Below are 24,376 nucleotides of genomic sequence, written 5' to 3'. Positions count from 1 at the left end.
ATTCTTTTGTGTTTTTTATACATATTTATTTTTGTCTCTTTCTGCAAATACACTCTCAAACTTCACTTGCTTAAGCATCCTCAAAATAGAAATACTATCCGATATTTTAATAGTAATTAAACTTCAAGGGGCATTTTTTAAAACGTCTGTAATGCCGTATTTCCCAGCTAAGTGTGTAATGCTATAATTGGGAGGGTTAAATTAAATATTCTCCTAATGGAGCGAAAAAGCTTGCAGCGCTACCGCAGTAGATCATCGCGAGGGGAAGTGTAGTTTCCGGAAGCGGGTCGGAGCGATCGCTGAGGCAACAATGCTCTCCTGCCTCGACTTCTCTCTTCGAATCCCGTCTCTGCGACCGCGCGAGGCCGTCGCCAGCGGCCTTGCTCGCAATGGGGTCCGGCATCGGCGATCTTCCTCGCTCTCGACTGTGAGTTTCCCCTTCCCTCTCTGTGTGCTTGCTCATTCTACATGGTCCAGTACTACGACATTCAATCGTATCATAAAATGAAGCTACAAAAGTTTTGAATTCTTTTCTTGGGTAACGGATGCGTTGATCCGTTCATCAACTTTTGAAGAACACAAAACGATCTGCTCCTCATCATTTAAATATGTTTGTGGAGGAAGTATTGATGATTTTGTGTTACGAGCAATGTTTTTTTTTATTTTATTTTTATTGTTACTATTATAAAAATACACTAGCATTTTCAGTACTCTGTGTGTTTCTCATTTTATTTCTTGATGGGAATCAACAAGACGTGGTCTGTGTAATATTAATTTAAGTTTCTTCTTTAATCAGTCCAACCGGACTTTCTTACATGTTGATCCTGGAAGAAAAAAGCGACTATTTCATCTGTTTGTTCCCCTTGCGAGTAATTTTGTTTGTTCCTCATAAGCTCCTAGCTTAGCTTTTAAGGTTAAGGAGTTAGCAATTTTCAAGATACTGTTTGTTTTTTGTATCTTCAAATTTCTAAGAATAACATTCCATTTCCTTCAGAGCCAAAATGGAACCGCTTGCACCAAGAAATTCCTTCATGTAGTCTACCATGGACCGTTTGTGTATCTACTTCCAATTGGCCGAACACATGGAAGACCTTCCAGAGAAGTTGGAAGAAGCAATAGTGCTGAGGGGCAAGAGGATATTGATGCAAATTATGAGGATACCATTCATGATCCACCTGTGTCTGTCATGAAACGGAGCAATAGTAATTTGGCAATGGAGAGGGATCTGGTAAAATAATATTTCATTAAAAGATTCAAACCTGTGTCACAATATGTCTCATATTCGATTGTATATTATACCTTTTCTTGTTTGATGTCTTCATAGTTACTGGGTGAGCACTTTTTTGTTAGTTCCTTGTTTTTGTGACAACCCTATTCTTCACGAGAAGGATGAGTCACAACAAAGTCTTTGACAGTACATGTGCATATCATGCTGATAATTAGAAGTGCTCATTAAGAGAATTAAGATAAAATTAGCTTCCTTATGATCAAGTTTATAAGAAAATTTTAGCATTAATAAATGAGTTTGCCAGTACAACTCTCTAGTGTTTGGATGTCTAATGACACTAAATGGGATTAGGATTGGAGACTACTTTAGCACACCTTGCTTGAATCCACCGTATCAAAACACGGACTTGTAGATCCACCACAACAAAGGCATTCTTCACTGACAGAGGCTTCACGCTATATTCTAGGCATTGCACCAAGGAGAAAACTCAAGAGTGTCTGTTAGACTACAATTATTACATTTGATCTATCTTTTTTATTAACTCTGCAAATCCATCTTACTGTTCAAAGATTCACTATTAAATTTTTTAAACTTTAATTCCCTAACAACCTAACACTGTTCCCAAAGGTATGTGGTTGCATCTCATTTTATAAAACTTTTCTTAAGGTATGGTTGTATCACATTTTTATAAGTTATTTCTTCTAGCCTAATCGGCACAAGACAATTCCATAAGTTCCTCTCTATTTCAATTCTTTAATCATTATCCTATTAATAACAACTTCATTAACATTTCATTAAATAGTAACTTTAAGATATGTTAGGAGCAATGAGAAAAATTGTTAGGTTTTCCTTATCCTAGGTAGTCCTCTTTACCTCTATCTATATTCATTATTGTAACTTAGACACCCTATAGTATTTGGTATTTATATTTAGGACCCTATTATCTGGTTTATACATATTTTAGAAATCTAACTTTTTACAAACAAATTCAATTCTATGATTTCATGAAAATTCAGTTAGAAAATGAGTTAATTAATCATTGGAGTGGACAAGTTTATTAATTTGGTTGCAAGTATATCCATCTATTTGTTTTATCCTTTCGTATAATACTGAATTGAAGGGAATGTTCATAGAAGCTTGATTGACATAATGTAACTTCATAGGTTCTTTAGGAACATGTCTCAACTCGGTCATTGACTGTTTGATCTAAATAACTTCATATGTGATAGAGCCATAGCCATGTATTGCACCTCTATACTCGACTTGGCTACGCACTTGGCTTCTTGAGCTTTCAAGAAATCAATTTACCTCCCAAAAGAATACAATAACTTGATGAAACTTTTAAATTCAATTACCATTACTTATAGATGAAACTTATTATGAAAGAGTGGCAATGAGTGGGTGAAAAACCTAAGGTTGGTAATGATGATGAAAATCAAGGAAGAAAAAAGCTTCATAAAACTTGACATGAGAGGCAGTAACTAATGTGGATAAATTTTCAACTAATCCCTACATCTTTGAGACGATGATATGTGTCCACTGTAATGATAAAAGTGAGAACATAGCTTAATCCAGGTGCCCCAGATATAATCAAAGGGGTGAGGACATTTGTCTAGTTAACTTGGTCATCAGTTGAAGAGCATTATAAGGACAAATTAGACTCATCTGGACATCCTTGTCAATATGGAGTTCTATAATTCAATCACTCTGAAGCCAATAAAAAGGAGCCAAATACAAGGTGAAGAGGGGCCTCTGGCTACCTACAACAGTTGTCACCACTAGCTTTAGGTGATCTTCTAGTAATGACTTGTTATCTTCACATCATCCTTGCTTGGCAAACCAACTCTCAGCCCTTCCCCTTCAGGATACATTCTTGATGCCCAGATCCAATATTAATACCAACCTAGACTATTTCACATCAACTGAATAAAATCAACTTTGAGCTGTAATTCTGCCGAGTTAACACAACTTCAGTTCAAACGTTAGTTGAGCTACTCTTACCTTTTTTCAGCTCTATCCGACTTCCCTAATTGAGTACCAAGCTAGTATAGGTGGTTGGCACCTATAAGCTTGAATTATAATGATTTGAGTTCATAAATATATTTTTTATTTTTTGTTTTAATTTTCCATGTTAAATTGGGATCTGATACTAAATATATTTTTTTTTTGGAAGATTGTTGAGAGGAGAGAGGACTTAACATCCATGAAGGATATTATTACAAAGGAAAACGAATCCACTGTTGGCAATCAGAATCCTGGATCTCTCTCAAACCCTGACACTGCTAACAGTGTTGCTCAAAAAACTGAAGTTGGCGTAGTTGATGATGACCAACTGAAAATGGCACAGGAAGTTGAACAATCCAAGGAACATGCTCTTGGGCTACTAAAAGAAACCAACTTGGATTATAGGATAACTGCAGAAGAACATGAACTAGAGTCCTACAACCAAAGTCAGAATTTTCTCTTGAACTTTGATACTGGGAAAAATGGTCAACTTGATAGCACACATAGTTTGACTTCGTCTGACAGCTTTGGTCAGTCAACTGAAATCGTCACAATCAACAATGACAAGGGTCTTACAAATAGCTTAGAAGATGACCATCTTGCGCGATTAAAACAGAAGAGCTTGGAGCCATATACCTTGGAAGAGGAACTAGACTCTCATGATCAGAGTAAGTTTATTCCGTTCCTTGCTATGGGCGACACTAGAGAACTATCTAGAAAAAAAGGTGCTTCTTGGACATCCTCTGACAACTATGCTCTGTCAACTCATGCTGATGTTGATGATGGTGAAAAGCTCATGAAAGGCTTAGAAGCTGAAAAGTCCACGGCAGAAGTTGTTGGAGAGCTAAAACAAAGAAACGTGGAACCATTTATTATTTCAGAAAAAAATGAACCAGTTTCTTACAATCAGAGTCAAGATTCTATGCCAAAACATGATATGGATATTGATGGAGGGCTTGAAAAGACACATGATTTTTTGTTTCCCTCTGATAGTTTTGCTCAATCTACTGAAGCTAGTATAGATAATGATCTTATTCAGATGAAGCAAGCTGATTATCAGCAATCTCAGTATCAAACTACACTTCCATTTCCTTCTGACATGTCTAGTTCTGATGTAATAGATGAGAACGTTCATATCACTGCAAAATTCAATATTCATGATTCAGATAAGCAACAACAGGTGCTACCTGAGGTAGGAAACTTGAGCCACCCTCCTTTAGCTGGCGCAAGTGTCGCGAATGTCATATTTCCACCTGAGCAACATATTACCACAGAACAAGATGAACCAGTTTCCTACAACCAGGGTCGAGATTCTTTGACAAAACTTGGTATGGATAATGAAGAGCCTGAAACAACATATGACCTTTTGTCTTACTCTAGTTCTGCTCAGTCATCTAAAGCTGGTGTAGGTGATCATGATGAACTCACAAATGACTTCGTTATTGGAAAATTCATGGAAGATGCTCATGGACAGCTAAATCAAACTGATCATCTGCAATCTCAACCGCACATTATGCTTCCAGTTCTACCTGGCATGCATAATTCTGTTCTTATGATAGATAATAACCTTGACACAAAAACCAATATGGATGGTTCTGATGGACAACAAGAGGTTCCATCCGAAGAAGGGAACATAAGCTCCTCTCTTTTGACTAGCTCAAGTGTAATGGGCATCATAGGGCTGCCTGAGCAATATATGATTCCAGAAGAAGCTGCAGTTTCTTACAGTGAGAGTCAAGATTCTCAGTCAAAACTTGATACGGATATCTATGAGCTTGAAAGGTCACATGACTTTTCTTCTTCCTTTGACAATTTTGTTCAGTCAAATGAAGTTGGTGTCAGTGATGATGATGAACCCAGAAATCACTTAGAAATTGAGAATTCCACATCACATGATCTTCAACAACTTCAAGAAACCAATTTCGAGCAATCCCAGCCTCAAATTATGCTTCCAGTCCTCCCTGATCCATTCATTTCTGATGCCGTGGTAGATTACAACCTTGAGTTCACTGGAGAAACAGATCTCCCGATTTCAGATGAGCAACAAGATGTGCCACCTGAGGAAGGAAACTTAGACTCTCTTCCTTTGGCTGGCCCAAATGTCATGAATGTCATAGTGGTTGCAGCAGAATGTACTCCATGGTCTAAAACAGGCATTTACATCCACTTTAACTTTGAAACTAATCTGTCTCATTAAAATCCTCATGCCTGACATTTTTTTTTATATGTCCTATTCTTCAATTCCAAAATCGTTTTTCCCTTTTGAGTGAAGGAATTTATTCTACTTTTAACTGTTACAAAAAATGTCATTATATTTGTTGCATAGTATTTACACTTCTTGATGATTTGGATAGGTGGGCTTGGAGATGTTGTTGGAGATTTACCCAAGGCATTGGCCAGGAGGGGACACCGAGTAATGGTAATTAGTATTATGATTATCCTCTTTCTGTTAGTCAACCTAAAGTGAAAAAAATAAAATAGGAATGTAAACAGCAATTGGGTATAAAAACTAATTTATCTCCCCTTTCATCAGAACCAATGGGTTTTGCTGGCCTCATTTTTGTTTAGAATTGAAGTATTAGCCAAATTGCATGGTTCACACTTACAAGTTGATTTGCTGATTAAATAGGTAGTGGTTCCAAAGTATGGCAATTATTCTGAACTCAAAGAATTAGGTGTCCTGAGAAGGTACAAGGCTGACGGACAGGTATTTATCTTTTAAACATGACCACATAAAATATAACAGATACATTATAGAAGTCTTTGTATTCTGTTTACAGGATCTGGAAGTTACTTATCATCATGCCTACATTGACTTTGTTGATTTCGTCTTTATTGATAGCCCTGTTTTCCGCCACATTGGAAATGATATTTATGGAGGACACTGGCAGGTAATCCTTGTGTTTACTTGTCTTCATAACTAAACTTTAATGATTATAACCTATTGTTTCCATAATCTCTCAATTGAACTTTGCATCTTTGTTTTATGACTATAAATATTAATAAAATCTTATGCCAAAAAATGTTTCTTCTGGTGTTCATGTAGGATATACTGAAAAGGATGATTTTGTTCTGCAAGGCGGCAGTTGAGGTACTTTCTTGAGCATTTTGGTGCTGTCCATGATCAATCAATATGACAGTGTGATTCATGACCACAAGGATAAACCAAGTATTATTATTGTTATATGGATGAAACGAACCAAATTAAAATCAACTCATAAAATTTTGTAGTATTTGACTGCAATGGGTGTTTTATTTTGATTTTATCAGACAATATATAATAAATAAAGTGATATTTAATGTTTAAAATTTTTATCAAATGCTCATGAATAAATTTCATATACAATTACATAAACATATAAAAATAAACCATTTCAAATAAACTTTTATACTCAATAATAAAAGTTTTTCCGGTTTTTAAATTGGAAATTTCTCAAATATTGCCAAAAGCAAGAATGCCCTAATTTACAAAGGACTAGAGAAAGTCTCATTTTCTTTTCTTGTTGATCATTCCAACGTTTTCTTTTCTTTACAAGAGACTAAATAAAAACAAATTTAATTGGTTGTAATTTAAATATAATTTAATAATACAAGATATTGATGTGGTCAAATTAATCAACAAACATAAATAGAAGAACAAATTTAATTTAATAATTATTAAGCAAACAATCAATTCCAATAAAATGTTAATTAAACTATATTGGTAAAACATGATATGCCATAGAAAATGTATCATTCTCACAATTTGACATTTTAAACCTCGGTTATGGGTTACTGGGTTTTGGTTAAACAGGCTAACGGGTCTATACTTTTTTTTTTAATTGATTGACATAGGAAAACTGTTATTGAATACTTGCGATCATTGTTTATTTTTTAAAAGCTTCCAAAAATAGAATTAGAATAACTAATGCACTTGTGGCAGTATTCTTTAATTTGCTTATCATCCTACTTGATGCTTGGTACTCAGGGATTGAACTTGATCTATTGGTATTCTACCTAATAACTTGTATTATGTTTCAGTAAGCAAAGATATGTTCTCAACATTTATTTAATCGATACTTCCATTTACATGGAACAATGTAAACTAAGATGTTTCAGCCTTTCAGGTTCCCTGGTATGTTCCATGTGGTGGCTCCTGCTATGGAGATGGGAACTTAGTTTTCATCGCCAATGACTGGCATACAGCCCTGCTTCCTGTTTATCTGAAAGCATATTATCGTAACAACGGATTGATGATATACACCAGATGTGTTTTGGTGATTCACAACATAGCCCACCAGGTATATATCATAAAAATTTTATCGGCATTGTTATCATCATGCAATCAATTGTTATAGATCTATTCTTCCAATATATTGCAACATTTGGTTGATTATTGAAGGTAGGCAAGTAGATATCATTCTCTTACCTGATCTGAACAAAAGGCATATCATGCGTAGTTTGAGATTAAAAAGATAGGTCTTTAGATCCTAAAATAGATCCTGAACAAAAAAGGCATATCACGTATTGTAATGTGAATTCAGTTAAAAAAAACTGTAATAGATAATAGATTTAAGAATATAGTTTTTAGATCCTAAAACAGATAAAAATAGCAAAATGACATATTTAATAAGATAACCTCCTTAAAGAGACACGCTGATCATGGCCACAATAAAGTACGCTAATGTTTTTTCCTTTATCAGTTGACCATAATGTTTATCTATTTCATTAATGAAATGGACAACATGACATTTCTTTGTGAAATGAATTGTGGATGGTATGATACTATGATTATGATAACTATGGTCATGATAATAATCTTTTATATGCACTAGTGCCCTAATTATCAATCCACATAGCATAGATGATGTCAATTTTATTTCTCTCATCGATTTCATTAAATTAAATAAAGTTCCTCTCCCCTTGCAGGGTCGTTGTCCACTAGACGACTTCGCCCGTCTAGATTTGCCAGGACACTACATGGACCTCTTCGAACTCTATGACCCTGTCGGAGGAGAACATCTTAATATCTTTGCTGCTGGTCTGAAATGTGCTGACCAGGTGGTCACTGTTAGCCATGGTTACTCTTGGGAGCTAAAAACATCTGAAGGTGGATGGGGTTTACACGGGATCATTAACGAGATCGGCTGGAAATTCAGGGGCATTGTCAACGGGATCAACACCCAAACTTGGAATCCTAACTTTGATGTGTTCCTAACATCAGATGGTTATACCAACTATAATTTGGAAACTCTTCGAGTTGGAAAGCCACAGTGCAAGGCCGCTCTACAACGCGAGCTTGGCCTTCCAGTGCGGGATGATGCCCCTATCTTTGCTTTCATTGGGAGGTTAGATGGTCAAAAAGGCATCGATCTGATAGAAGCCGCCATGCCATGGTTCGTCGGTCAGGATTTACAGTTAGTCATGCTAGGCACTGGAAGAAGAGATCTGGAAGATATGCTTCGAAGGTTCCAAGCTCAGTACCCCAACAAGGTCAGGGGGTGGGTTGGGTTTTCCGATAAGATGGCACACCGAATCACCGCCGGTGCAGACGTGCTGCTGATGCCATCAAAATTTGAGCCTTGTGGCCTGAACCAACTTTATGCAATGATGTATGGAACTGTCCCGGTGGTGCATGCCGTTGGCGGTCTTAGAGATACAGTAAAGCAGTTCGATCCATTCCATGATACAGGGCTGGGTTGGACGTTTGAGAAGGCGGAGGCAAACAGGATGATAGATGCGATAGCACATTGTTTGAACACATATCGAAACTACAAGGAGAGTTGGAAGGAGCTGCAGATGAGAGGGATGGTGCAAGACTTTACTTGGGATAATGCTGCTCAGCTTTATGAACAAGTCCTGGTTGCTGCCAAGTACCAATGGTAATCACCTTCGCATTACAAGTTTTTTTTTTTTTAATAGCATTGCAACAGATGGCTTTGATGATTCTAAGATAAATATAAAAACTTGTCCAGCCATGTATTTTACGGGGTTGTAACTTGCAACCATTGCCTATCTCAGAACTTGTGTGAAAATTTTTTAGCATTTTGGTGAGGACCATGTTTGATCTCTTTGCTAATGTCATCCCAAATGTATACTACTTAGTCTAGTAAGAAAATTCTCTACGGCAAGTCGGGGCCTTCACTCTCCTACAGCAAGTGCATATGGCAAGTAACCCAATCCCTGAAAGGCTCGTCCAGCTGATATATATGTTTCTAAAGTCTGCAGAACATTAATGTAAATCCTTAACAGCATTCACATTATTTGACTTTCTCGGATCAAAAAGTACTATTGAACAACCATATTTATCCATCCATTTGCCGTTTAAGGAATAACCTTAAACTGGCCATTAATTTGGAGCATTTATGGAAAACACTGATCGAGGCATGAGTAAACAAACACATTCAGTTGATGCATTGTGCTCGGAAGGCACAACACTACCACAGGATGTAACTCAAATCAGTCAATCCAGTAATAGGAGTTTTATACACTCATAAAATTTCTGCATTTGTCACCGACCAAACCAACCCTTCTGCGGTTGGATCTCCCCGTCATTCATCAATTTGTCAAGAACCACATTCAGATCAACCGATTGTCCATTCTCAGTCAGTTTCCTTACAGTTGCCCTGACTTGGTCCTTTGAGAACCCCATAGTCGTAACTTTCTCTATCACATCATCAATTGGTACTCTGGCTCCTGGAGAACCACCTGAACCAGACCCAGTTGCTGCAGCTTGTGGTAGGACACGGGCCACCGGCAGACGTGGATAATTGCTGCTTCCACCAGGTGGCACAGACGAAGCAAAGGGCAAGGGTTTCCCGGCAGAGTTACTTTGGCTTGAAGCAAACCCAGTATGAACATATGAATCTGAGTAATTAGGACCAGGTGGCCCGTAGCTAGAGGAAAATGATGGCAACCCAGGACTCTGCTTGCTTGTAGGTGGTTCATACGTGCTGGAATTGGGACCATAAAACTGTTGAGATGGGGGATGCTGTGGAAAAGGAGCAGGTTGCCTGATGCTCGGAGGATAATTCTGAGGCAGAGGCACATGTACAGATTCTTCAGAGTGAGGGGGTAGGGTAAGTGACTGTGGCGACGGATGTACAAGTTGGTGTGATGGTGGTGGCTGGAGATACTGTGGAAGCTGAGAGGACTGGTAGGTTTGTGGCAGAGGTGGGGGAGGTGCCGTTGCTTGCTGCTGCTGCTGCTGAGCTGTGACTTGAAATGGTTTTGATGGGTCTTCTACTTGTGGAGCTGCCGAAGGAAAGTAAGGATCTCGTGGAAAAGATGGCACTGAAGGAACCTGTGATTGAGGTAGTGGAGGGATCGGGAGTGGTGAATTGGGTTGTACAGGTAATGAAGCATTTGGTACAGACGCAGAAGGAAGCATTATTGGCTGAGTTAATGGGACAGTGTGTTGATAGGATTGCTGGATGAGCTGTTGTGGTGGAGGTATCTGTTGCTGTAATTCAGGTTGCTCAGTTTTTGAACTTTCAGAATACTGCAGCTCTACCTTAGGAGCATTCAATTGTGTAAGATGCAGCTGTGCCTCCACGACATCTTGCTTATCCTGCAGAACTTGCACCCCAGCATGCACCTGCAAGAGTACATTAAAAGCTCAATGACCAAACATGGAATAATAGGCTCTCTAGCCAACATACAACTGAACTGGAGGACATTTGACCAATTCAATTTTAGTTCATTTGTGCCATTTATCAGTATAGGGGAACAAGGTTGACCTATACAACTGTATATGGATATATTAGAATAATTAAATCCTCTATGAACATCCATTCAGGTTAAATTTATTGTGTAGCTTAAAGAACAAATATGTCAGACAGTTTTTTTATTTTACCAAGAAAAAAAAGGAAATATATGCAGAGAGCATTGATCAGAATATAGTAAGCACTTTGAGAGGCAAAAAAAATTGTAGAATAATGGAAACGCTAGCTACCATTTAGCCTAATTTATCCAGAATGGATCCTAAAAAAATGTCAGCTAACTAAGTGCTCAACAAAGCTTAGGTTATTATGTGAAGATGAAACTCAGTAAATGAATTTTGGGATTGTTCTTTGCGATAAAGATAAGAACGTTGATAGAGATCCAAAATGGTTGTTCCAGATAGGAGTTAACCAATTAAGAGACATGAAAGAGGTTTGATCAAGGAATCACAAGAAAAAAAATAACTCAACAAGGAGGCAATGCAAGAACTACTTGGAAGTAGATGACATCATATAATTCAATAAGAACATATAAAGCAGTGGAAAAAAAACTATAAAAGTAATTAATCACATGAGATTCATGACTCGCACTTCTTCACAATTGTAAGTTAATTCCTCTATTTTTGTCAAATTTAGGTTATCCTATTCACACCATTACATTAAACAAGAAGGGATGCTAACAGTATGAGATAAATTAAATGAAAGGAAGTTGAAATAAACTGAACTTTCACATGATATACATGCAAATAGGTAAAATATAACAATAAATAAAATACCTCTCTCAGAATATTCTCGAGTTGACTTAGCCTTCCATCTGTACTTCCATTATTATTTGCGATGGTCATTTTAATCTCAGATAAAGAATTTTCAAGGTGATGAGTTCTGTTGTCAAGTTGTAATAGCTTTGAACTTATACCTTCCATAGCATCCATCAGCCTATCTGTATGTTTTTTCACTATGTAATCAATGTCAGATCCAATTACATTATCATATGAACTCTTTTCTTTCTCATGGCCAACTTGTGCAAATCCATGAGGCTCTGGGGTACCAGCATTCTGCAAAAACATCAAGAAAAAAAAGTCATGATCAAGATCATTGTTGAAAAAAAAGAAGTATTATACAAGCTTATTCATGGTAATAACAAGATACAGTAATTAAAACGTTCTAAAATATTGCATGAAAAAAATAAGCCAAGCATGTTGTAGATAAATTGAAGTGAATAGATTATTATCTAAATTGAATATGATAAAATTAATAACACGAAGCACCCTTCAAAACCCAGTAGATTATGACCTACTTTTGTTGCGGATAATATTACTCACTAATCCCATGAATCATGGTGATGAACATCAACAAGGCTCAATCTGTGTGACCTAGTTAAAACCAATAAGGATGGGGCATGTGTCTGGTCAATTTGGTCAATGCTTTGGTCACAAGGAGATCCACCATTAGATGGGAATTAACTTGGCACCTATAAAAGCAAATCAAGGGCAATATGTAAAGAAGACTTTGCAGGTCAACTACAAAGGCAAAGGACTCCAAAGATTTTCAGATGACAACTTGTCGCCATCACCACATTCCTGTTTTCCTTCTAGTTATCTCCACTCCAGCATAATTGGCCTCTGCTCTTCCTCACCTCAATTTCAGATTGAACCTCAAGTTTCAAACCATATAATAGATCCCCTAATCAAAAGACCAAGTTAACCCCACCCTTGTTCACTTCAACCAAGTTGCTTGCATCTAGACCAACCTCAGCTCCCTATACTAGGAGTTATCATAAGTTTTATGACAACCATGCATTCAGCTCCATGAGGTTAAGTATCAAAGTATGGTGATCCCCAAATGAAATGATTATAACAATTTCAATGAAATTTGTGCAATAGTCTCAACTAACCACTTGCATTAACCATGCATGAGAAAGTTCATACACACTAGGTAATTACCATTTGCGTCAGTTGCTGCCAACACTAGATAATTACATACTAGAGATGTTAGGATTAAAAAATAGTTAGTTATTGTCTACACAAAGATTACACAGCTAGAGCTATTATAGGCATGTGGCAATCAGGCATCATTAGCTCCTGATTGGAGATCAGGTGGTAAAATTATTTTTGACTATGACCAAAATGGTCCCTTAGTTTATATAAGCAACATGCACCCCCTTTATGAGTACCGTTGAGTTTCCCTACCTAAGAATGGACATAGAAATGCAAAACAAAATCTAGCCACTGAAAAAAGTAGAATAAAAGACTATGATATATCTCTATTAACCATCTTATTTATATACTTGTATACATTTTGGTTGATTTCCTTAGAGAGGCTCTTCTATCAGTTTATTACAATCCTAATCCTATTTTTTCCTAGATCAACACAAGGCTAGTAGGGACCACTCTACTACTTTGACAGCTCTAAGCCACTACTACCTCTATTAAACGTTCTCTTTTCTTATCATAGCAAGTCGTACAGATCTGAGCTCCAAGTCATACCACTAGCTTCGGGAGTTATGTTCCAAAACAATAAATCTACAAATGGCCCATCCCAAATGCAGAGCAGATTGTCAATTTTTTGGGGTTCCATTTTCATGCTAGGATCAGAATTTCTACACCAGCTCACAACGAGAGAACAGGAACTAGGATCGTTTCACAGTGAGGAACACATCAGATCTACCAAAATCCAATTAAAATTCATGATAATATATTATAGCCCGATCAACAAAACATCATAAAAATCCAAAGAAACTTGCATACTTTGAGATTTAAAGAAGCCAGTTTAGAGTCGACGGAACCCCAGGTGGGCCAAGCACCACCGATTCCACCGCCGCTGCTGGTTGGGGGCGAGAAGGATCCGATGGGATGAAAATCATAGCTCGGAAGGATCTCAGGCTCCTGATGCTGTTGCTCTTTTTTGACGTCTCCTCCGGCGGCGGTGCTGATAGGATGCTCCTCCTGGGGGTTGATGAGGTCGAAGAACTTGTCGGGCGGCTGCGAAGATCCTGAGAGCTCCATGATTTGCTTGTCCATGAACTTGGAAGCGTTCATGGGATCGAAATTGCGGATCAGAGCGAGATGAGCTAAGTGGCGATCACAATTCTAGGGTTCTCTTCTCCGGTCGGCGATCGGCGATCGGCGATCGGCGAGAGGCGAGAGGCGAGAGATTGCACTAGATCTCAGATTTGGCGTGAGAAGAGATGTTTCCAGAAACGATAAACATTTATAGAATTCCAAACAGTCGGTTCCGAACCATACGGCTCACCAAGACATGCGTGCTCGGGACAGACATGCGTGCGACCGAACCGGTTTATTTTGAATGGCATGAAGAAAAAGATCATAAATAGCTGATAACCGAATTATTTAAATTGAATTTAATAAATAGAATTTTTTAATTAAATTAGGCTCGAGAGAGGAGTAATTAAAGATTTTAAATTCTCAATTCTGATTTCAACGTAGCTAAATTTGATTCGATTTAATTAAATTTAAATTTTTAAAATTGAAATCAAATTAATTTAACTGAAATAATTAATATTTTTTTTAAAAAATAAAATTTCTAATTAATAGATCTTTTAATTTTGATTATGTTAATTCAATTTAACCGATCTTTTATTTAAAATAAAAATAAAAGGAAGAAAAATCTCTTTAATTTAATATTTAGATTTTGAGACTAATAGAGAGTAGACTTAGTTGATAATTATTATGTTTATTAAATTAGTTGCTAATCATTTAAGCCCGAGAATAGAGTTGGTTTTAAGAGAAGTGAATTAGTTGATCGAGCGAGCCTGTAGGTCGTCGCGGTGTTTGGTGGGCCCACTTGTGTTGGCAGACGTGGCATGACGTCGGTTTCGCCTCCTCTTGCTTTACTCTTTACCCTTTGCCCTTTGCCCTTTGATGGAACAATGGTGGAACACTATAAAAGGAATTTTACCTCATAAGTTGGGAATATATCTCATCCCATTTCCTTTCCTCCTCCGATCTCTCGATTTCCAGGCGAGGGCGAAGCTCCCTATCGGAAGTCCAGATCCCAGTTCCGGCGATCGATAGGTGGAAATTCGTTGCCAATTCGGGATTTTTTTTTTAATTGCCTTTTGATTTCTGTTTGGTTTCTCGAGTCGTCGATCCGTTCTGGTTCCTATTTGTGAAATTCTCGAGATTTCATGGATTAGGGTTTTCGACGTGAGTGTTTAATGGCTCTGATTGTTTTTTGTTTTTTTGCCAGATTTCGTTGGTGGCTAGGTTAGATCGGGGAGGAGATGGGGGTGTTCTTTTCTAGGTTCTGGTTCTTGATGTTTCCCGCGAAGGAGTACAAGATCGTGGTCATTGGGTTGGACAATGCCGGAAAGACTACGACGCTGTACAAACTGCACCTGGGGGAGGTCGTGAACACCAGTCCCACGGTCGGCAGCAACGTGGAGGAGGTCGTCTATAAGAACATACGATTTGAGGTTCGTGATTATTATTTTTCTTTTGGTGTTTTGTATATTTCTTCTGTGTTGTTAGTCATGCAAACTTAATTTTTTTTTAACTCGATTACGCAAAGAAGCAGGCTGCCTGATGAATTCGTTGAACGACATGGGTAGATTATCTCATTTGGCAGCGTCTGGCATACAAGTATATACGATCAGGAACTTTTATAGGAGTGTGCACTTTCTTGTAACTTGTTTATGTAAGAGAAATGGTACAATAGTTTATGAACCTACTAATTTCAGCTATTTCTTCCCTGTCGTTAAAAAAAATATTTTTGACCCTTTAGAAAGAATCAGTCCATATTTATCATAGTATTCACTTGCACTATAACTACTGAGTATTCGGATAAGATGCATGTGACAGCATGGTTGGTCATTGGAATCTTGCACATCATTCTAATTGGCTTCAGCATTCTAATTGTTTTGCTGTTTCATCTACATCAGATCTGATGCTATACTTGGAGGTAATCTCTCTATGCTTGAGAGACTTAATTTCATTTTAGTACCCTTGTATGTTTTTACATGATACTTTTTTCTCCTCTTCTTCTACCCAATCAGAGCCCTCCTTTTTTCAATTCTTTCCTCTTTTATTCCAAAACTTTTCTCACTTGATCCAACATTGACATCGTCTCTGTCAAAATTTCTTGTCTTTTGTCTCATTTCCATTTTTTTTTATTTTCCCTCTGGTATAGTTTTGCAGTAAATTTCCATTTAGAAAAGGCAAAATTGCAAACAAGCATGTGGATTATGAATGCTTGATATTGTCCTAACTCCTAAGAAGCATTATTGTTTAATTTTTTTATTTACTTTTTCAGGGAGCCTTTCCTTTTTAACATCAGTCAATAAACACAATAATGGAAGTCTGATGTTGATATGATGGTTAGAGCAAATCTCTCTTTCTTTTAAGGGGGATTAGAACAAATATCATAATAGAATTAATTTAATTTTTAGTACCTTTTACTTCCTACAGCATGTTGATACTCCTTGGTTTATAGTTGGCAGGCTTTGTTGTTAATGTGTTTATACCCCTAGGTTCCTAACTCAATATTCCTTTTTTTTTACACTACTCTGTTCAATTGCTTTAGAACACTTTTTAAATCACCAAAAACTGAACATAATCCCTGATTTAAGAGGGCAAAATTGAGATGGAGGAAATGCAAACTATGTTTTGTCTAGCCATGTTGATTAGGCAAAATCAAGGATTTGTACAAGTTTATGTGCAATGTTACATAATATAAGGTATCAATGTCCGTACCTATACTACCAGAAATTTTATTTTGGCATTATATTTGTTGGTGCAATAAGATGTTATGAAAAATCAAATGAGATATACAATTCTGCACATTGATATGACATCTGACACAGGGTGTGTGTTCGATCTTTTCCTTGGTTAACTTGAAGCATTCCCTTTTTCCGTTAAAATGATTTCTATCAATGTTTTTAGTATAATCAGTTTACAAGTTGACAAAACAACTCACAATTCCAGTTGGCACTACTGAGTTTAGGAAGCAATCATAATATAAGTATTTTGCCTATATATTCAATATAACTATTTTTCTTCATAAACGGTTTGGATTTCTTAGAGAAAACATTGTGGTTGCTTCTTGGAAGGGAGATTATTCTTCTAACTTCAGGATTCCTTCCAAATGCTGTTTGATATACCTTTGTATATACATGTCACAATGTTATAATATGATTACAAATTAAATGAGGGGTTTGAACAGTCTAGGCTGGGCCATGTTATTGACAATAGATAATAATTATGCCAATGGGTAACAAAGCAACTTATTGCCTTAATTTACAGAGTTATCTGTGCTTGGTTTCTCATAATCTCAAATGTATGCCAATGTATGATGGCTTGGTCTTAGAGCATCTAATGTTATAAACAAGCTACTTTTAATAACTTTTTATTGTCATGATAAATAACAAGCTTCAACAATTTGTTTTTGCTTATTTTTAAGATTAGCTGAGCCTTTCTGTCTTGTCTTGTTTCTATATATAGATTTTAGACAAAGTAGTTTATCAACTAGCTAAAGTTTATATTTAACTGCACTAATGTGCTTGTTTGTGATCTTGTTGATAAAGCTTCTTTGATCCCGAACAAGCTGCAAACAATGTTTATTAACTTGCTAAGGATTATCTACAAATTCAGAGCGTGATTTAGCTTGAAGTTTAATGCTCTTTTCTGATAAGAAGCCGAATTGGCGGCTGATAAGAATCAAAAAGCAGTGAATTGGTGAATGATCGGTCTTAGTAGACTATTCTGCCACATTAAATATAAAAAATTATAAGCCCATTAATGGTATAAGGTAAACGAGAGTATTGGTTTCCTCTGATGATTCATTAATTTAGATTGCTAAAACAGCTTGTGACCCTTACAGTTCATACGTGATTATGTTGTTGAGCTCCTTTAAGGTACCTAATTCAATCTATTTACTATATCTGCAATGCAATCATATATTTTCTATTTTAAGTTAATTATTCTATTTAGAATCTAGAAACTACTATATTTTTTTCTTTAATATATTTTATTTGTTTGTGATTGTGGTGAGTCATCAATTGCTCATGGTTTTCCTCTCTTTCTCGATAGCCATGACAATTGAAAGTCTATTGCCTCTTCATTTGTCTCTCTTTCATTCACACCCTCAATTCTTATAAGGTTTATATTTTCTCTTAATAATTGGTAGCCACCCTTAATAATTGGTAGCCAAACTTCTTTGCTTGCAGTTAAAATTTTAAAACTCTCTACGGAACTAGGATTATAAAGAGGCCTATGAATTCAAATCTTAAAATTGTGTGACCTAATCAAAATGATTGGTTGAGAATCATTTAAACAAATATTTTATCTAATGCAACATGCATTAAAACAATGAATAAGTTTGTCATTAAATACTATGGCTGATAGCCACGAACGTGAATGAATTAGTCTTGAAGAATATGAAAAGAGTTGATTGCTTTAAAGCATCTATTTGTTGTGAACAAGTTTAGTTAAGATTTATCTTGCTTGGTATATACTCTAATCACATTGTAAATGTTACTTTGTGATAATTCCTGGAATTAAAATTGTGAAACTCTCTACGTGGGCTTGTATTATGAAGAGGTCCTAAAACCCAAATTTTAAAATCTCGTGACATAATCAAAATATATGGTTTAGAATCATCAGAAATACTTTATCTAATCGATTTGCATTAAAATAATGAATTAATTTTCCCATTAAATACTATTATGGCTGACAGCCTCAAATGTGAATGAATTAGTCTAGAAGAATATCTAAAGAGTTGATTGTGATATCCATCTATTTGTTTAGTACCGCAACCCTTCTGATTATTGAGTTACTATCTTTTGGTGATCGCCTCTCCCCTGATGTGATGGTTAAAAAAATGATGATAATGATTTGAAGACTTTTTCCTCTATTGTCAGTTTCACTCTGCCATTATTTTTCTTCCTGATCTTTCTAGTTTTCTTCTCTTTTGAGCTCTTAATGTATGCATTCTCTTCTCACTTATTCTCCCCACCCTATCTCTCTCTCCCGTGCCCGCATGTATATCTGCCTACCTAGCCTTTCATTTCTTTCTCTTAACAGTCCAAGCTGAGCTCAAGAAGGTTGAAGCTTGGCTTGAGCTCACTAAGAATCACATGCTACGTCTGCAAATGAATGGAAGTTTTGAAATAGATACTACCCACATATTTTGTTTTCTGCTTGGATTTATCAGAAAGTAACTACAAACAGTTAGTTTTCTCCTCTATGATTTGTGCAATTGAAAGCATTTACACATTCCTCGACTCTGTGATGCTTACAACATATTTTTTCATTTACATGTTTTGCAAATATTATAGTATTTGATTTTGTTCTTGGTACCTGAGAAATTACATTCCATAACAGCTAATAATGTCACTCTGAGCTACCCTTACATCATGAGCAGGTGTGGGATCTAGGAGGACAAGAAAGGCTGAGAACATCATGGGCGACATACTATCGTGGAACTCATGCTGTTATTGCTGTAATAGACAGTACTGACCGAGCTCGGATCAGTATCATGAAGGATGAACTTTTCAGGCTCCTTCAACATGGTGATCTTGAGCACACTGTGGTACTCGTATTTGCCAACAAGCAGGATCTGAAAGATGCCATGTCCCCTGCTGAGGTAACTGAAGCCCTCTCGCTACATAGCATCAAGAACCATGACTGGCATATCCAGGCTTGCTGTGCCCTTACAGGCGAGGGGTTGTATGATGGGTTGGGATGGATAGCTGAGCGAGTTGGCAAGCCAGCGACCTGAAGTAAACATCCTTTACATGCATCGTCTCTGTATTCCCTTCGAAAGAAGACATTGTTTGTTTGACGCTTGACGCTTTAAGATATGTTTTCCCTACATTCGTAGTATCACGTTCTTTCCTAGTCAAACATACACCAAGTTATTGTTTATAAACCATGCAAGCTGGCCAAAATGTTCGAATAATTAATTCACTTGAATTCGTTATGAATAGAAGTTGCCGTTCCTTTTCTTTTTTTTGTTTTTGTTTTTCATACCAGCTTGAGAGAAAATTGCAAATCAGCTTTTTTTTATCCTTTTAAATTTTTTTTAGTTGGTACTAGATATTTAATTTAGTATTAACTGTCCGTGAGAGTGAGTCTCAGGGAGAAGGGATTTATTGAAATTTGTTCGGTGGCTGAGGGGATGTTTATGATCACTTGATTAAATTTTTTGATGTAGGCCCGTAATATTTCCTTGGGCCTTTGCTTGAGTGAAAATAAACTCAGTGTTGTTTTGTGATAGCGACGTCTGTCAGCAAAATGATGAAGGAATGTCTGGCAAAAATCTTTGAAACAGCATATGGACTTGACCGGGAGTCAGTTGAACCACCTTCGTGCCAAGCCAGAGAGAGTAGTGAGGAACACTCGACATTTAACCCTGTTCATGTATTGGTGGAGGATAGTCGCATTTTCAAACTTGAGCAAATGATCCTCGAGGTCACTCGCTCCTCCATATTCTCTTATTGACAACGGTTGGAAATGAGCTGGCAGTTTATCTTTCAAGATCCCTTGGGAGAAAGGCGTACTCACACGCTCAAGAGAGCTATTGTTCATTGGGGCGTTGCCTTTACAAAGGTCTTAGATGAGTGTGTTTTCAGAAGATGATCCTTGAGGTCTCTCCGCTCGGCCTATGTCGTCAAGGGGGTGTTCAGAACAACGTCCTATGATATACAGTCGGTGAAGGGGGCACGGGCGGTAGGTTGGCCGGTGGCATGAATGCCCGAGGGAAGGCAACTAGGGGAGGTTGGATTGGTGAGAACACAGTCGAGCCTTCCATTCGAGTTCCACGCTCAACCGAGGGGTCAGTCGAAGATATGGCGGGGTTGTTCGACAAGTGGCCCTCAGTTGCTGTCTGTTGTTGTTGTACCATTTTAGTCGATTGGGCAACTATAAATAGTTCTAGTTCTTCTTGTGTTAAGGTTATCGTGGTGAGTTATCCAGTCTCGTTCATCTTCACGTTTCAGATGCAGAAAAAGTTCTCACAGACGACGTCAAATATGATCCTATTCAAAAATGGAGAAAATGGCTAGTTGGGACGTGTGTCTGATGTTGACTAAACGAAGACTCATCGCTGTCCTACATGTCACAAAGAGTGTTAGCAATCGGGTCAAGGAAAAGGTCCCCGACGCAGGTCCTCCGATACTCAAGTCAGTACTCAATTTCTGGAAAGGAATAGTGAAAAGAAGAGTAGCAATGGATGTGTAAAATTACATAGCGTCGTATACCTACGCCGATGGAGACATCTTTTTATAGAATTAATGTTGTATCTATGCACGGATCTCAAATTATTTCTAGAAAGGACAAGCCATAAAGAGGCTATGACACCTTTTTCAAAATGGACCCGTAATTTCTGTGATTGACAGGGTGGAATCTTTGAATGTGTAGCTTACATGCATAATATTCTCTGTCATCCGTGACACATGATGCCAAAAAAGAGTATGAGACCGTTGGACTATGGGGCTCACAATAGACTTCCTTGGTCAGCAGACTGAGTATCTAATATAGTCCGACAGACCATCACTCATAGGAGCCACTAGGTCAGCTTTGATGAATGCAATCGGTGACTTTGCCATCACTAGACCTCTTCACTTGGACGGAGAACTCGGGTGAACCAAGCATCAAATATGTCTGATCGGACCCTATATCCACTCGACTGGAGCAATCGATTAGGCTAGCTAATATTTGACTTCAAGGTTCATCAATGCTTAGGAGATAAGAGCTCGAGGCCCAACCGGCCAGAGGATCCGATTGAGTAAGCTCTCAGTCTGAATGACAGTAAATCTTGACTCAAAATATTGACCGTCTCTTAACTTTAATCATATTAAACGGTCTCCTAGACTTTAACCTATCTTGATGGGATCCATCTTAACCACCGCATCAATATAAATTGAGAAAACTTGTTTCATAAATCTTTGAAATTCATTAACGAGTTGCAATGACAATAAACGAGGCAATGAAAAGTATATTTCAACAAAAATATTTTTTTTAAAAAAAGACACCTTCAGTGATAATCTAAAACAGTTTGACAAGATATTTTTTAAAAGAAATTACACACTTGAAACGAACAAGTGTGTCTATACTACATCACGCTAGACCTACCGGACCAAGACTCGACTGTAAATCGGATCAACGATCAGTTATCCATGGTAGCAACGATCAGTTATATATGGTAGTAGAAGATAAATATATTTATTCCTAGCATCTCTATTAATTCATCTTAGGATAATTAATACGGAGAAGATAAATCATGTACAATTATTAATCATTGAAATAGTGACTAGCAGATAAAGGAAGTATTTATCTTGACTTTGCTGAGATTCGAATCCCAGATCTTATGATGAAAACACCTCATGTACTAGTCACTAGACCGTCTCGAGGGAGCCAACGATTAATTATCCATTATCCATTGATTTCAGGTCTAACTCATAATCAACCTATCTTAATTTAGACGGACTAATTAAGGGTCATGCCCCAAGTAAACAGGCGAACCAACGATTTGAATTTTGATTCAACCGTTTAATCATCTATTTATTAATATTTAATTTAATTTAATTTAATTTAATTTTAAATTATTTAATAATATTTTATTAATATTAATGGCATAATTTTAATATGAGATTATTATATTTTTAACTCATTAATTTATTAATCTAACTCTCTTATACCATCATAAACTATTTAATTTATATAATATATCTAATTATAAAATTTCCAAACAATATAATTTATTATACAATGAAATTATATATACCTTATGTCACGTACCTACCTCCTGCAAACTCGAAAAATAATTTTAATTTGATTTTTTTTATTTAATATTATAATCTAACCTCTAAACTTTAAAAATAAAATTTTATTAACATAACTGAAAACTTAAAAAACTTATGAATATATGACTTAAATCGAGATCAAGAGATATATGATCACTGAATAAAGTAACCATGATGGAGTATTTTCGACTGGGTGAATACCAACACTCGAGATGTTGAATAAAGAGGAAATCTTTCATAAAAGATATGTAAAGACTTAAGGAAGTTGTTAGAATGGGCTAAAATAACCTCTTCGACACTCAAGTCAAATCCCGACGGAAAGGTGTAGAAAAGAAAAAGGAGTAGAAAGTTATGAGATTACTTACCTTAATACTTCAATCGATTACCTTTAAATACTAAAAGAAAAGCTAGCCTTGGTTCACAAAGGGTACACCTCTCCTTTTGGTGGCCAAGAGATACCTCTCTTAGTGATATGTATATTAACCACCGTATCCCTTGGTGACCGTCGCTTCAGCAATCGCTGAGTCGAATCATAATTTGTGTGAACCACATGACTCAGACTAAATTGACTTGAGGTCTTCTTTTAAGGATGATTTGATCCAAGTTTAGTTTAACTTGATCCAAGCTCAGTCCAACTTAACCTGAGTTCATCTTGACTGAACCTGAACATGAACATGACTTGTCTTGACTGAGCTCATCTTGACTAGAGTCCATCTTGACTTTGACTCCCAGTTTAGCGTGGTTGTTGACTTGACTATGTCATGTGGGGATGGTTGTCTCCATCGCATTACAAGTTTCTACTTCAAATATAGTCGAAGGAGGTACGAGTTCGATTGACTAAACTATTGAGCATCACTATAGGAAAAAAGTAGAGGAAAAACCATGAAAGTAGAGGAAGAACCATGTGGCCAATTGTGAATGCAGAGTCGCTGCATGCCATTTTGAAAACCTGCGAGGGATAATTAAGGTATACGATACTCCATATTTCATATCAAACATGTGTTGAGATGACCACATGCCCATTACTGCTAGCATGCGGAGAACACTACAACTGTCGAGGTAATCATGGATATCAGGTCGATGTGATGGCCGATATCGTGTGGATCATAGAGCCATATCTTACGACGATGTTGAGTAGCCTGTCTTTTCCTAACAAAGTTTGTTTAGTTTCTAATTAGGTCTTCTCCTACCTAATCTCATTAGGACTTTCACTAATTAACTCTATTAAGACTTGCACGGTGTTGGTGCAATTGACTTCTAGAGTTTCGATATTTGACAGTACACCTAAGTCTGATCAGTTTGACCAAGGGTTAATCCAAACAGGACTTGATATTTGGAGGAGAGTAGTCTAGTCAGGACTAGATGACTAGCAAGTGTAAGTCCTAATCGTGGATAGACAAGTGAGAAGCCCTAACTAGAGGATAGGTAAGTGGAAGTCCTGATGAGTGAAGTCGGACCCTAGTGAGTGAAGCTAGGTGGTGGAAGTCCTGGTAAGTGAAGCCGGGTCCTAGTGAGTGAAGCTAGGCGATGGAAGTCCTGGTGAGTGAAGTCGGGCCCTAGTGAGTGAAGCTAGGTGGAGGAAGTCCTGGTGATCGAGTGAAACCAGACCTTAGTGAGTGAAGCTAGGTGTAGGAAGTCCTGGTGAGTGAAGCTAGACAATGGAAGTCCTAATGAGTGAAGCTA

The 24,376-nt window shown here is 37.1% G+C and overlaps 3 protein-coding genes across 3 annotated transcripts; 2 read left to right on the top strand and 1 right to left on the bottom strand.

The window, feature by feature from the left end:
* Nucleotides 1-221: 221 nt before the first annotated feature.
* LOC121996067 (granule-bound starch synthase 2, chloroplastic/amyloplastic-like) lies at nucleotides 222-9,185 on the top strand. The gene is made up of 9 exons (XM_042549880.1): nucleotides 222-427; nucleotides 995-1,228; nucleotides 3,402-5,385; nucleotides 5,587-5,651; nucleotides 5,862-5,939; nucleotides 6,013-6,123; nucleotides 6,279-6,323; nucleotides 7,339-7,512; nucleotides 8,141-9,185. The coding sequence occupies exons 1-9, from the start codon at nucleotides 311-313 to the stop codon at nucleotides 9,095-9,097; spliced, it is 3,765 nt and encodes a 1,254-aa protein (XP_042405814.1). The 5' UTR covers nucleotides 222-310; the 3' UTR covers nucleotides 9,098-9,185.
* Nucleotides 9,186-9,602: 417 nt separating this feature from the next.
* Nucleotides 9,603-14,134, bottom strand: LOC121996069 (transcriptional regulator DEF1-like). Its single transcript, XM_042549881.1, has 3 exons — nucleotides 13,680-14,134; nucleotides 11,709-11,987; nucleotides 9,603-10,808 (listed from the first exon to the last, which is right to left on the bottom strand). Exons 1-3 carry the CDS (start codon nucleotides 13,968-13,970, stop codon nucleotides 9,723-9,725), a joined length of 1,656 nt encoding a protein of 551 aa, XP_042405815.1. The 5' UTR covers nucleotides 13,971-14,134; the 3' UTR covers nucleotides 9,603-9,722.
* A 677-nt stretch (nucleotides 14,135-14,811) lies between these two features.
* LOC121996066 (ADP-ribosylation factor-like protein 5) lies at nucleotides 14,812-19,894 on the top strand. The gene is made up of 3 exons (XM_042549879.1): nucleotides 14,812-14,966; nucleotides 15,142-15,367; nucleotides 19,312-19,894. The coding sequence occupies exons 2-3, from the start codon at nucleotides 15,176-15,178 to the stop codon at nucleotides 19,666-19,668; spliced, it is 549 nt and encodes a 182-aa protein (XP_042405813.1). The 5' UTR covers nucleotides 14,812-14,966; nucleotides 15,142-15,175; the 3' UTR covers nucleotides 19,669-19,894.
* The last annotated feature ends 4,482 nt before the right edge of the window (nucleotides 19,895-24,376 follow it).

This window comes from Zingiber officinale, chromosome 6A (genome assembly GCF_018446385.1).
Source record: "Zingiber officinale cultivar Zhangliang chromosome 6A, Zo_v1.1, whole genome shotgun sequence".
NCBI classification, from domain to species: domain Eukaryota; kingdom Viridiplantae; phylum Streptophyta; class Magnoliopsida; order Zingiberales; family Zingiberaceae; genus Zingiber; species Zingiber officinale.
Note: the sequence above shows the minus strand (reverse complement) of the source record. Positions and strands in the feature narration are given on the sequence as shown.

Coding starts and splice junctions, on each gene's coding strand:
- LOC121996067 (XM_042549880.1), top strand. CDS start 311: ATGCTCTCCTGCCTCGACTTCTCTCTTCGAATCCCGTCTCTGCGACCG. Junction 1,229..3,401: donor TGGCAATGGAGAGGGATCTG/GTAAAATAATAT, acceptor TTTTTTTGGAAG/ATTGTTGAGAGGAGAGAGGA. Junction 6,124..6,278: donor TTTATGGAGGACACTGGCAG/GTAATCCTTGTG, acceptor GTGTTCATGTAG/GATATACTGAAAAGGATGAT.
- LOC121996069 (XM_042549881.1), bottom strand. CDS start 13,970: ATGAACGCTTCCAAGTTCATGGACAAGCAAATCATGGAGCTCTCAGGA. Junction 11,988..13,679: donor TGGCTTCTTTAAATCTCAAA/GTATGCAAGTTT, acceptor ATGTTTTTGCAG/AATGCTGGTACCCCAGAGCC. Junction 10,809..11,708: donor TCGAGAATATTCTGAGAGAG/GTATTTTATTTA, acceptor GTACTCTTGCAG/GTGCATGCTGGGGTGCAAGT.
- LOC121996066 (XM_042549879.1), top strand. CDS start 15,176: ATGGGGGTGTTCTTTTCTAGGTTCTGGTTCTTGATGTTTCCCGCGAAG. Junction 15,368..19,311: donor ATAAGAACATACGATTTGAG/GTTCGTGATTAT, acceptor CATCATGAGCAG/GTGTGGGATCTAGGAGGACA.